A 12,945-nucleotide genomic window follows, 5' to 3' on the forward strand; every position below is an offset into this window, starting at 1 on the left:
TGGGAAACTTTTTGCTAATGCTAAGTTTGATTTATGCCTCGTCTAAACAGCAAGAACAGCATCTTAGTTTGAGCCCTGGGTTTTTTACTCAGCTGGCTCAGCAGGGCCCCAAATCTAGTGAGCCCAGAGTAGTTGGAGATCTGATGGGAGCATGGAAAATGAAAACTTTATGGAGGCTTTAATTCTCCAAATAAAACTAAGTGCCTCTTCCACGAATCATTACACAGATCAGAAACCTGACCCTGGCCCATCTGAGCAGCCCAAGAAACAGAGACGCTTTTAAAAGCATCTCGGAGACTGGGTGAAGTGGGGCTAAAATCGAGAGGAGGTGAGCCCTACTGCTGCCCAAACAGTGGAATGGAGGAAGACAAAAGTTCAAGGTGGGATTAAAATGCAGGAAGACAAAAAACAAGGCACGGCAGGAAGACTGGACACAACGCCACAAATCCCAGGCCATAGCTTGGCATTATGACCTTGGGCAAATCAACTTAGCCTTCCTTGCAATGGCCAAAGTGAGGATGCAGTTGGCATGGGTGGATGTGAAAATGCATTGTAAGCTAGGCTATCTATAGAGGTGAAGGCTTGTTGTGGTTGTCCTTGTTGGAGCTCCCTCCATGATGCTTGGGGGTGAAATACTGAGGAAGCTTGTCTCAGAGGACCCACGGAAGAGTATTGTGAAGTCAACTCAGAACAGTAGTGGAAGCTGTTTTTTCTCTTTTTCTGATTTTCAAACTTTTTGTGTGTAGAGAAGGAGAGAGGACGGGGAGGAAAGGAGAGGGAAGGCTCCATGGAAGGGTTAAAGCAAGATAGTGCTGTAAAGTGATTCCAGATGTACAAATATTAATATCTCTTTTTCCCTGATGAATGAGAAGGTATGACCCAGCTAGGAAACTGCTAAAATTACCGGCGCCACCGAGACCTCAGTCGATGGCCCAGTACAGATTTTATCCTTACCCCGGCAGCTGTAATGCTGATGAAGGGCTCGGACCTGCTGCAGCAGGCTCTCTAGAACTTCGCTCTGTCCCCTGTGTCTGGGCTCTCTGTCGTCATAGTCTTTCCAGTCTATTGAACAAAAGAAACAAACAGAGGGAGATTTTAAAGCAGAGGCAACCTCTGCCCTGCCTTGCCTGAGGTGCCAGGGTTTTGTGTTCACTACCCACAGGCTCCGTGGATGAGCACCCAGCACACGCAGAACTGGCAGGCGATGCCGACGGTTTGGGAGCTGCCATTGTTCGGAACCCTACGCAAAACAGTAATTGTGGTTGGCTTCTTGTGTTGGGCAGTTTTGGGCAAAGAAAAAATAGTACTCGAGAGCCAAAAGAAATAGGAAATTTGGAAGTCCAATATCTCCTCTCCTAGCCCTCGCTCCCCTTTTCAGCATCCCCTGTCCTGATCAGTGCCCCTGTTACCTCTTCACCAGCACCCCAAATTTCAACAGGATTTCATAGTAGGAAAGATGGGGGTGTGTGAATGTGCAGACTAGATGAAATCCACAGTCCCAATGCTTTTATTGTAGGTTTCACACTTTTGGCCAAATTGACATTTCTTTCCAAGGAAAGAGCCCATGTCAGATGCCAAGAAATAGAAATCTACATTTTGCTCTAATGAATGTCTGCTTTGGTTAGCTGGCACAGCCGCCCCTGCACATACTCTGAGCCACCAACCACCCTGTCTGCTCAGTCTCTAAATATACAGTATTAGCTTACATGGCAAATTTAAATTGCAGTCCCCACTGAGATTTTCTCTCCCTTCTATTTTCATTCCATTTGGCTATAATGATATCAAGGGTAATAACTCATATGGGACTAATGTCAAGATTGCAATTCTGCTGTCTCCAGCACTAGATATTCTCCCAGCAGGTCAGTCACTTCATTGTCCATCCCCGCTCCTATTCTCACTCCCCTAGTTTTTCTTTCTGAGTGTTTCAAAAACAAGGACTTCAAGTCCATCTCTATGAAGGCTAGTCACTCCGCCTCAGAGAAGCCAGCCAGTCTCAAATTCCCTCCCTGACAGGATCACTTGAAAGTAGAGTCGTCTTCATTCAGACACTCAAGGATTTCACGGAAGGGAATTCTGAGCATCTTACAGTGGTTCATCCAAGGTCCAGGATCGTATACATTTAGGAAGGACACCATGGGGGTCAGCTAAGCCCAGAGAGGGCGCACGTTAGAGCAGGTAGGGTGATGTAAAGTTAGGTCGTGGCGTCCGCTGCAGTCCAGTGTGAGCGTTGGCTCCTTCTGTCCCCAGTTCACTGCAGGAAAGTCCTTTGTATCAACAGGACCTTCACTCCCTAATTTGAAAATGAGGATGATGTCTGTCTCGTGGGAGGTTTATGAGAATGAAATGGGAAGTATAGTAGGGATCTGGCCTAATGCCTGGCCCATGACAGGCATTCTGTAAATAAGACTTGAAATCCATTTAATATGGAAACACTAGTTTTTATCCCATCTGATGATTATCTAGGAAGAAGAGGGCCTTGTAGATTTTTCAAGCCCTTCTTCCTTCCCATTCTCTCCTATGTATAGTTCATTTTACCTTGAGGAAGGTGAAGCAGAAATATCCCTTTCTCACTCCAGACCAGCCTCCTTCAGCTCAGAGACCCGATCAGCACTGTGTCACGACAGCCTAGTGACCTTGTGTGTTGTGTTCATGCTCATTTCATTATAGCGTACATATTTCTTTCTTTCTTTTGGGCAAGAGAGTTAGATCTTAGTTGGAGTTTGTCTGTCGGGGCTTAGTTGTGGTCAAGTCTGGAGACAGAAGATTGGCACAGGTGCCTTCTGATCTTTGTGGGCAAGAGCCACGACCGAACTTCTCTCTGCCTCATTTGCCTCCTCTACAAAGCCAGTTTTTAATCTTTTATGGAGGATGAGATTGAAAAGAAAGAGTATGAGCCGAGTAGCATCCTGGGCACACAGGAAATACTCAGTATACCGTTGGTGAGGCATCGGGAATACAAGCATGCCGGTGTGCAGGAAAATTGGGACATCTGTCGTTTAGGGAAATAACTGCCAGAGACCTTTAGACCATTTATAGCACTGCTCACATCTGGACACAGAGTACACATCACCCTTGCAGGCTTGCACGGGTCATTGTTCCTTCAGTTGGGGGGTTGCCTTTCAAGTGCCTATGGTACAAAGAGGATGAGTGGGGAGGCTGAGCGGGAGCAATTCTTGGGTGGCTGAGTTAGTCCGTGGACCCGAGCGTGCTAATGCGTTCTAATGAGTCTTAATGCTGTCATCAGTCCAGGCAGGGGGTGGTGGAATGGGTCTCAGCATCTCAGCTTAGCCCTATTACACTGGAGTTGAGCTGGATCTGATGACTTTACGATACATACAAAAATTGCCAGTGCTCAATGGCAGCCCGAAGTGAGGGCTGAAGAACGCCAATGTTTTGGAAAGAATGAGTTTTTTTTTTTTTTTTTCTCTCAGAGATGTTTGGAAAGTTCTGATGGCTACATAAAATAGGAGACTGCAGGGATGCAGGAGAAAATTGAAAATATATTAAGAACTCAGGAACCTGACAGGAGTAAACTTCGCATGGTAGGAAAAGAGCAGGCCGTGCTACATAATACAGCTCACTGTTCTGGAAATGAGACACTTCGATTGCAACACAATGCAGGGCTTACATTCACCGGCCATATCAGGGTTTTCCTGATCGTAACTCAGACAAGCCTGTCTGGGCGCTTTTCTCTTATTATGTACCATACCATATAACATAAGTCTATAAAAACACATTAAGGCCTTTTGTAAAAATATAAAAAAAAAGTTTTACAGCGTACTGGAACATATTACCAAATTTCCAATTACTCTGTCATGTTAGAGTACATTGTCCTCTAGTAAATATCTGAATACTGATACATGTTACATCACAATGTCATACTTTGTTTATAAATAGAATGAGAGTGTTTTTATATTGTTCTTTCCAAGTGATATGGCACGTCTGCATCAACTCCAACCATATGCTAGGCTTTCCACTTGTTGCCAGCTACCCTGGCTAATCAAACACACTGTTTTAGAAGGCATTGCTAGTCACAGCGCTAATTACCAATAAATAAAAGACTCCTCTAAGGCCCGAACAACCATTCTCATCATTCTGGGCTTGTTAGAGAGGGGTGTGTAAATAGAACAAGCAGTGTATAGAGGTCAAGCATCTGAGCTTTAGAGGTTAATGTATCACATGCAGATCAGAATTGTGTGGGGTGTACCTTTGGGATCATTTTCCCTCCTGTGCCTCCAGGTTAACCAAGACTAGTCTTTTTTTTGTGTGTGCTTTCTAATGCTCTATCTCTAATAATTCATATACCTCTACCTTACCAATAAGATTGGTCTCTTAGTGCCTTAATCTTGCAGTTCCCAGCACAAGTTTCTGATAAACCTCCAGCAATGGAAATATCCAAGCAAAACCAATGATGAAAGCCTTAAATGCAGAGGGAGTTGGGGGCCTTGGAGAGCATTGGCATTGGTGGTCTGAGGCTGTGTAAGACCCTGTGTAACACTGATTCTACTAGAGGTGGTAGACATGGCTGACTGGCCTTCCGTCTACTTTTCTTCCTGATAAAAGGGCTCTAGTTACCGCAGGAGACATGGAAGAGTCTTGAGCAATTCATGTTTGAATCATGGTTCAGCTAGGTACTAGTGATGTGGTCTCTGAATAGCCTCTATCTGAATTCCAGTTCAACCAGTGGACTATGTAAATATGCCTCTAAGTTAATGGCTTCCCCATCAGTCAAAGAGATCGAGCATACTGTGTAAAGTTCTTAGCTTCATGCCGTGAATGGAATGAGTCTGTCTTGTAAAGTTATCTCAGATGCTACAGACGAGAATGACAGTGATGCTGAGCCACAAGGCAGCAGGGAAGATTAAGGACTGCTGTGAGGGCCAGGAGAGACCCTGCACAGAAAGTCTCCATTTGTCACCTGATTCCTTGGGTTAAAAGGCTGTTATAACATTTGAAAATTATAAACAGGAAACACATAAGCTCATAATCCAGGTATCTACTGTTAAATGTATGTGTACCTGCGTGTGTGTGCAAGTGCACATATGTATGTGTGCGTGTGGAGGCCAGAGATAAAACTCAGGTGTCTTCCTTAGTTGTTATCCATCTTGGTTTTAGAGATAGGGTCTCTCACTGAGCCTGGAGTTTTTGAGACAGCCTGAAGCACCTTCTGTTTCTGTCCTGTCCCCAGCATTGGGATTACAAGTGTGTGCCACCACACCTGGCTTTTTGAATGTGGGTTTGGGAGATCAAACTTAGGTCTTCTTACTTCTGTAGTAAGTACTTTTCTAAGTCAACCACCTCTCTAGTCACTGTTAAATTCTGAGAGTGATCTAAATATATCCTCGTAATTTAGGTAAACTAATGGTTAAATGAATGGAATCCCTACATTTGGTATTATTATTATTATTTTATATAAAAGCTATACTGTAGGATTTTTCGTACATTCAGAAACAATGGGTTTTTCAACACATATTTTTAGCGATTGATCATGTTTGGTCCTTTAATATGGATGTTGAATATGCTGTACTTCACTATTACACAAATATTGGGTATTTGTTTTCTTTGTTAGGAATGATATTTAGCTACTATTAATATATCACTGCAGTGCATAGTTTGTGCATTACCGTTTATCTGCATCTTTCTTTCCTTAAGCTAGCTCCCAAGATGTCCGCTGAAGCAAAGGAAAAGGCTATCCATAAGGCACTTGAATAAGAATAATAATTATAAATTACGTTCCATAAATGATTAAGCAGTTCTTGCTCTCACATGGTAGTACTCTTAACTATAACATTAATGACTTTTTAAAACGATGAAAATAGAGCCCAGAGCACTGGGCTTGTTGTAAAGAACAGCCTACTCTCTCACATGTCTGTAGTTGCTGGTTCTGGGTAATTATATTTTCTGGTTAACAGGGAGTTATACCAAACATGTCAGGCATGCATTCTTAATCTTCAAGTGATTGGAAGATATCTTTGCTGGGTTTCTTGGCCTCCACTACAAAGATTGGGTGTTGTGTTTTTTGGGTGGTGACTGTTAATAAAAAGGCTTTTCTCTTAGCAGAATGTCAGGTAAGCCAAGATGTTTGATTTCATTCTCATAGGAGATCAGTGTCATGTGTCCAGTGTAGGCCAGGAAAGGAAGACAAGGCCTAAGATGGCATTCTCTGGGCTGGCCACTCTCCTGGCATCTGCTCCATCCCTGAAAGCCCTGTGACATGAGGTGATTTAGACCCATTCTATAGATGTTGGATTGAGGCTAAGCGTTTCAGTAACCTTTGAAGGCTACGACTAATGAAAGACACCAGTGTCGGGAAACTGTTGTGACTCCAAATGCCTTCTCCTCTCCCCTCAGCTGCCTTTGTGTGAGCGTTTCTGCAGATCATTCTTCTGTTGCCCAACTGCTGCTGTGCGAAGCTGATGAGGGGGAGGGGAGCTGGCAGGGACACCTTAGAGATGGAGTAGCTGAGCATGGTGCCATCCTGGAAGTAGCTACCACCTACTAGAGGGAGAGGCACACGCCGGCGTTGTGGTCTGAGCTGGTCCCCATCCTTTCATGTTGTAAGCTGAGACTTGAACAAAATACTGCTGGCCCTGCAAAGAATTGAAACAGGAAGCGGCATCAGGCATTATAATTCATCACGTTCATATTTGAAGGATTCTTACTTTTTTGATTTCAGAATTAAAATATCATGTTTTTTTTGTATTGACTCCCCACACCACTTCTATCATCCATCTATCTATCTATCTATCTATCTATCTATCTATCTATCTATCTATCTATCTATCTTATATATATATAATTATACATGCAAAAATTGATTTTATATATCAATTTTTTTCATATAATATATTCTGATCACAGTTTCCCCTCCTTGCTCCTCCCAGATCCTCCTTGCCACCCACCCAGCTTGCTCTTTCTTTTTCTTTTTAACAAACCAACAAACAAGTCAAAATAAAAAATAAAATAAGTAAAAATAGAAAAACAAAACAAAAAAAATCTCAAGAAACACACACACACACACACACACGTATGCACGCACCCCATAAAACCACAGATTCTCACAACCCACATGGTTCTGCAAGGCTTATTAACAACAGCAGCCTCCCACCATCACTTTTTTCTATTTATTTTCCCCTCCCTAGAGGCAACGGGCACCAATATCCTTAGCTGGTCAAATTACTGTAGAAAATTAACAAGCTACAATAAATATCTTTGTAGACCAACACATGAAGGCAGACCTCACTCTCTTAGTGACTGCATAGTACTTCACTACGAGCAGAAGCCTTCATCAACTCAACCAATCCCCTCACTGGTGGATTCTAAGATTCTTTCCATTTTGTGCCATAATAAATAATGCGTCTATGAATATCCTTTACTCAGCTGTTCAAGCAAGAAAAAAAAACCTCAACTTTCTGATGTGACTTAATTTTAAAGCCACTATTAAAAGAACGGCCTGTATTCTTTAACGTCTTTTTATGGCATTAAGAATTAAGAAGCTAACTTTTGCTTACTGATAATTCTCTAGAATGTTTTGTTTGGTTTTAATGTTTGCTTTGCGGTTTCTTTTCTTCTGTTTTTTTTTTCTTCCTTTTATTTAATTTTTTTCTGGGAAACCAAAGGGGTGTTAGAAAAGTCAATGTTGGATGAATGCTTGCTGTAAATGTAAAATGGCATTTGCATTAAAAAAAACAAGCCTTTGTGGAGACTTTGCTAGGATTTCAATGATATTGCCTTACCATGTGATGACGTTAACACCTTTTTCTCTAACATTGAAAATTGGGTTTTATGCACCTCAAGGTTACAGGAATGGCCTAGTTCTATAAATTCACTTCCAGGCATTTATATGCTCTGTATAATGTCTGCATCACTTTCATTGGATGGCAAAGTGGAAAAAGCATCATCCCTAGAGAAGCTAGTTTAAGATGTCAGAGAACTCCTCTGTGGGGAGCTTTCCATTTTTATCACTATATCACTCTTTCTTTTAAGCAATGGAAATTCCCTGGGGTTCTTCCTGGCCTCCTTCCACCATGCGAGCCATGGTGTTGGAGCCGGCCTTCAGCTGATAGCATCTCTGGGGCCACCCACTCAGGGGGCTTTGTTTGCTCTGGTAATCCACAGTTCTGGTCTCTGGTATAGACATGCGATTAGGACTAAAAGTCAGGATTCTTGGTGGTGACCAAACCACCAAGAATTCTCTTAGAATAAACTGGATGCCGTTGGTTGATGGCAGCTTTTTAATGCTGGGTTTCAGGATTATATGCTGCAGATAACTATTTTAATTGGCTAACCTCTAAGAAAACAACAGAAATATCTCTCTGCTCCTCCCATATTTAAATCTTAGGATATTAATTATTTGAATTCTGTTTTAAAAGTTTGAGGTTACTCTTAAAAGAGCTTGCTTTAACATCGTATTTTTTATCTTCTGAATTGCAATTGTTTGAGGAAATTCAACCCCTCCGTCTGAACAGATTTGCTAGGTGTTTTATTTTTTGCGTTTTGGATGTTCATTTGTGGTTCAAAATTAGCAATTAATATTTGATTTTAGATTGGTTAAACAAATAAACATGGCTAGTTTCAGCTTTACAGTCACAATTGAAGTTGGTTTACGCTAGCTACGTAGAGCTTGTACCTTTGCCATATATAGTTTCTTTTCTGTAGTAGCAGATTTAAGCAGGTTTTTTTCTTTTTCTTTTTTCTTTTTCTCTCCTTTTAATCAGGGGAAAAGGATTTCTCTCAGGAAATTGTGTGACTCTCATTGATGACTGATCTCAATGAGGCGGTAGGGGTGAGGGCTAGATGAGGCTGTTATTTTTACCATCAGTCTGGGAGTCAAAATTGGATCCCTCAGAGCCTTTGATCCCCTGCAGATTAGACTGTGATCCAGAAGGCAGCAGCTTTCAAGGCTTGCATGAGGCCAGTCTCTTTCTGATCTCTTCGAACATGGAAGCCTACAAAGTGGTTCATGCTGTCTGCTTAGCCTTTTGTGAGACTCAGATTATGGATACCAGACATATCACACTTAACGAATGGCAGTTGTTGCCAGAGGACCGGGTGTTGGCCGTCGCGTGGAGAGTAGGCGTCTGCTACCAGCGTCCCTGTGCGAGAGGCAGGGGATGGCACATCTATCAGGAGGACCCTTACCGTGGTGAGGCCTGTGATTGTGCACCTCAGGGTCTGCAAGTTGTCCATGATGATCTCGCCAGCCAAAGGGGAAAAGTCTTTAGACATGCTCCATTCCACTATGGGGAGGGGGATAAAACAAGACTCAGTCACGTGACAAGCAATGCTGCAAGAAACAGCTCCCACCCCCACAGTTGGCCCTGCATCCTCAGATAGCTCACTGTTCTCCTTGGATGTCAAGTCACTTTCCAACTCATTTTTTTTTAAAAAGATGAGCTCTCCTCCGAGGGAAAAATAAATCAATCCTCATATACATATCTTATAAGTTTTAAAATCTTGATAGATATAATTTATATGGTAGTATGCATGCATTTTATGATGTTCCTAATGTGAGATATAATGCATATTAAATATGCATCTGTTAATGACAGGGATGTGTTCTGAGAAATTCATTATTAGGTAATTTTCTTCTAAGAACACTGTGGACTGTACTTATACGAACCTAAGTCAATCTGATACACTAGGCTACAGACATTTAGCTTATTTTTTATTGATAAAAATGTCTATCATGTGTCTGTGGGGTGCATGGCCCTAATTTTTGTTCATGAGACAATTGCTATATGAAGATACCATGTGTTTGTGCACACACAAACACACACTCAGGCACAGTCCTAGATGATAGGTCATTGAATATAACAGTCCAATGTATGAGTTGCTGAATACGAGGAGCAAAAGGTCCATTGGGGCACTTACCTCCTAAACCTGACTTGGTCGTATTTTACTGAAAATGACTTTTTGACGTCCTGGTTACATTTTCATCTCAAATGAAGGCACTTCTGCTCATGCTCATTTGATTCGGTGCCCTGTCCTGAAAACACCCTCTTCCTGCGGTGTCTCATACACTAACCTCTTCTGCTTTGCTCCCTGAGCTGTCTCCCAGCCTTTCTCAGGAGCTTGTGCTGGATCTGGGTCTGTGGCTACCTTGTCTAGTGCTTGTCGTCTCTGTCATCCCAAAGTAGGTGTTAGTCCACATTCAAATCCCAGCCTCCCATTGTACTATGTGACTGTATGCTTTCAGAGCATCTTCTGCTGGTCCCAACCTTCCATTGTACTATGTGACTGTATGCTTTCAGAGCATCTTCTGCTGGTCCCAACCTCCCATTGTACTATGTGACTGTATGCTTTCAGAGCATCTTTTGCTGATCCCAGCCTCCCATTGTACTATGTGACTGTATCCTTTTACAGCCTCTTCCACTGGATCCATAGGCCATGGTCAGGAAATGATTGGATATCACACGTGGGAGCATCTTACATAACTGTTTATATACAGGAGGGACTAAGAACAAGCTGCACCCCAGCAGGAGCCTTAGGAGCTGAAGTCACATGAACAGCCTCTTGACGACAAGCCAGAGATGTGAAGGTCTATCATCCTCTATGACACCTTAATCTTCGGCAGTTAAGTCCAAGTGACTCTCAGTTTGCCGCCCTGTGGGTCACCCATCTCTAATTTTGGAGCCGCTGTCTCTATCCCTGGCCCCATTTCCTTGTCTCCTGCAAGTCACACTTGCTTTCCTCACTCTCTTGACATCACTGCTCTACATTTCCTAGAGCTCCCACAATTACAACAGCCCAGATGTGGGCTGTACAGCCACTGTTGGCTTCCCCGAGTTTTCTGTAGCCTTCCCCTTTCTGGGTTACGCCTCTTCTAGGTTTCTCCCTCCTTTTTGACTGCCTCTGTCTAGGTTCTTCCTGGTTCCTCCTCTTCTCCTTTCCAGCTGAAGCTGTGCTCCTGGGGCAGGTTGGCAGCAGGGCTGGTTGGACCTTTTCTTTCACTCTGTGTACTTGCCCCTGGTGCTGGCCTTATCTTTTGTGGCTCTGTGAGTCTTAGAAGTGTGACTCTAGGTCTGGCCTCTCTTTTGTGCTTTAACTTCCTCCTGTAAATCTCTCCAGGAGCGCCCCTGCTTGGTCTGAATTCTCCCTAAGCATGTCTTTCTGCCAAGAGCGTTTTCTCAGTGTCAACAAGTGGCATTTCCATCTACCCAACTACTAAACAATGGTCTTACAACACCCTTGCCCCATCTTTTTCCTGCTTCCTTACAATTAGCTGATTGACTACTAATTTCAAAATGTCTCCTGCCAGATCCTCATTTCCCCTTCCATTATCTTAATCCTGGAAATGACCTTGGTAACTACAAGTATCCATACCCAGGAGCTTCCTAGCTGTGTTTTCTGCTTGGCTCTTTCTCTTTACAGGTGAGCCCCATACAGCAGCTTGAATTACAGATTGAAGTCGTTATTCATTCTTTTCCCCCAAATCCCTTCATCATGTACAGTTGCTTTGGGAATGAAATGAAATCTTAAAAAGACATCCAAAGACCTACACATCTGGCCCCAGCCAGGACTGTCCTTGTCATTTGCCGTGTGCAGGACGGGCTTTCTGCTGTAAGCCTCTGTTTAACGGATCATTCTGTGTACTTTACTCTTTGTGACTTTTTGTCCTCCCAACCTTTGCTTGGTGAAATGCTGATGAGCCAATGAGATTCAGCAAAGTCAACTCTAGAGCCCTCGGACATAGATAACTGAACAACCCTGATTGTGTTCCCAGCATACTTTGTTAACATTAACACTGCATTCTGTTTTATGGTATGTTGATTGCAAGAGATCTGATGTCTACCAGACATGCATGTGGTGTGTGTGTGTGTGTGTATATATATATATAGGCACTCACACATACACATGAAATAAAAAAATCTTTAAAAGGCAGCAAATACATCAAGAAAGAACAACATGTAAGGGAACACTCTAGAAACAAAAATACCCTTGCTATGATAATATAATGCTGCACCAATTTAATACAATTTCTCATGTTGCGATCACCCCTAACTGCTGTAGGAGATTCGATCAATTGTGTGAAGATGTCTCTCTTTTACCTTACCTGTCTAGAACACCATCTGATTGGTTTAATAAAGAGATGAACAGACAATAGCTAGGCAGGAGAGGATTGGCGGCACTTCCGGAAAGAGAGAGGAACTCAAGGGAAGAATCTGAGAGGCAGGAGATTCGCCAGCCAGATGTGGAGGAAGTTGGACCTACAGTACTGAGGAGAGGTAATGAGCCATGTGGCAGAATACAGATTAACATAAACAGGTTAATTTAAGTTTTAAGAGCTATTTGGGAACAAGCCTAATCTAAGGCCAAGCTTTCATAATTAATAAAAAAGTCCTGTGTCATTATTTGGGAGCTGGAATGTCTGACTGTACCCAAACATAAAATTATTTTCATTCCTGCTTCATAATTATAACTTTGCCACTGTTATGGATTATAAATATCTGTGTTTTCCAACCGTCTTGGGTGACCCCTGTGGAAAGGTCACTCGCTGCTGGAGAGTCATGACCCACAGGTTGAGAACCACTGTCAGTGATGCAATGGCTCCACCTGCCCCTTTCATCTTTGTTCCTTGGGTTTTCTCCTGAGTCTCTGGGGGCCAAATCCCAAGCATCACAATCATGCAGCTCCCAGAAGCTGTTCAGGGAGTCTAGAACCCTGATGCCCCTATGACCTGTAGAGTCATTGGCCAGCACAGCCAGTTCCAGGACAGACTTCCTCCTCTCTCTTCTCTGATGCAGAGCATGAAAGACAACACTCTGACGACCCAGGTCATACTGGCATGTATTATGCATTGGCGTGAGTCTCATTGTAAAATGGGGCCCACATCGAGGTAGACCTGCGTCAACAGCAGACAGAGTCAGCTGGAGAGCCATCTTGTCTCCTCAGTAAACAGTAGCATGCAGTATGTAGAAACTTTGCCACCCAAGATTCCTAGTA

The 12,945-nt window shown here is 43.0% G+C and overlaps 1 protein-coding gene across 1 annotated transcript in view; it reads right to left on the reverse strand.

Annotated features, from left to right (window-relative positions):
- Nucleotides 1-12,945, reverse strand: part of Ankfn1 (ankyrin repeat and fibronectin type III domain containing 1) — a 135,542-nt gene that overhangs the window by 59,295 nt on the left and 63,302 nt on the right. The window contains exons 5-7 of the mRNA XM_057775958.1: nt 9,142-9,239; nt 6,500-6,590; nt 955-1,062 (exon numbers count right to left, since the gene is read on the reverse strand). Coding sequence (XP_057631941.1) covers nt 955-1,062; nt 6,500-6,590; nt 9,142-9,239 — 297 coding nt within the window. The remainder of the gene's footprint in view (nt 1-954; nt 1,063-6,499; nt 6,591-9,141; nt 9,240-12,945) is intronic.

The sequence above is a fragment of the Chionomys nivalis genome, chromosome 7 (genome assembly GCF_950005125.1).
Source record: "Chionomys nivalis chromosome 7, mChiNiv1.1, whole genome shotgun sequence".
NCBI lineage: Eukaryota > Metazoa > Chordata > Mammalia > Rodentia > Cricetidae > Chionomys > Chionomys nivalis.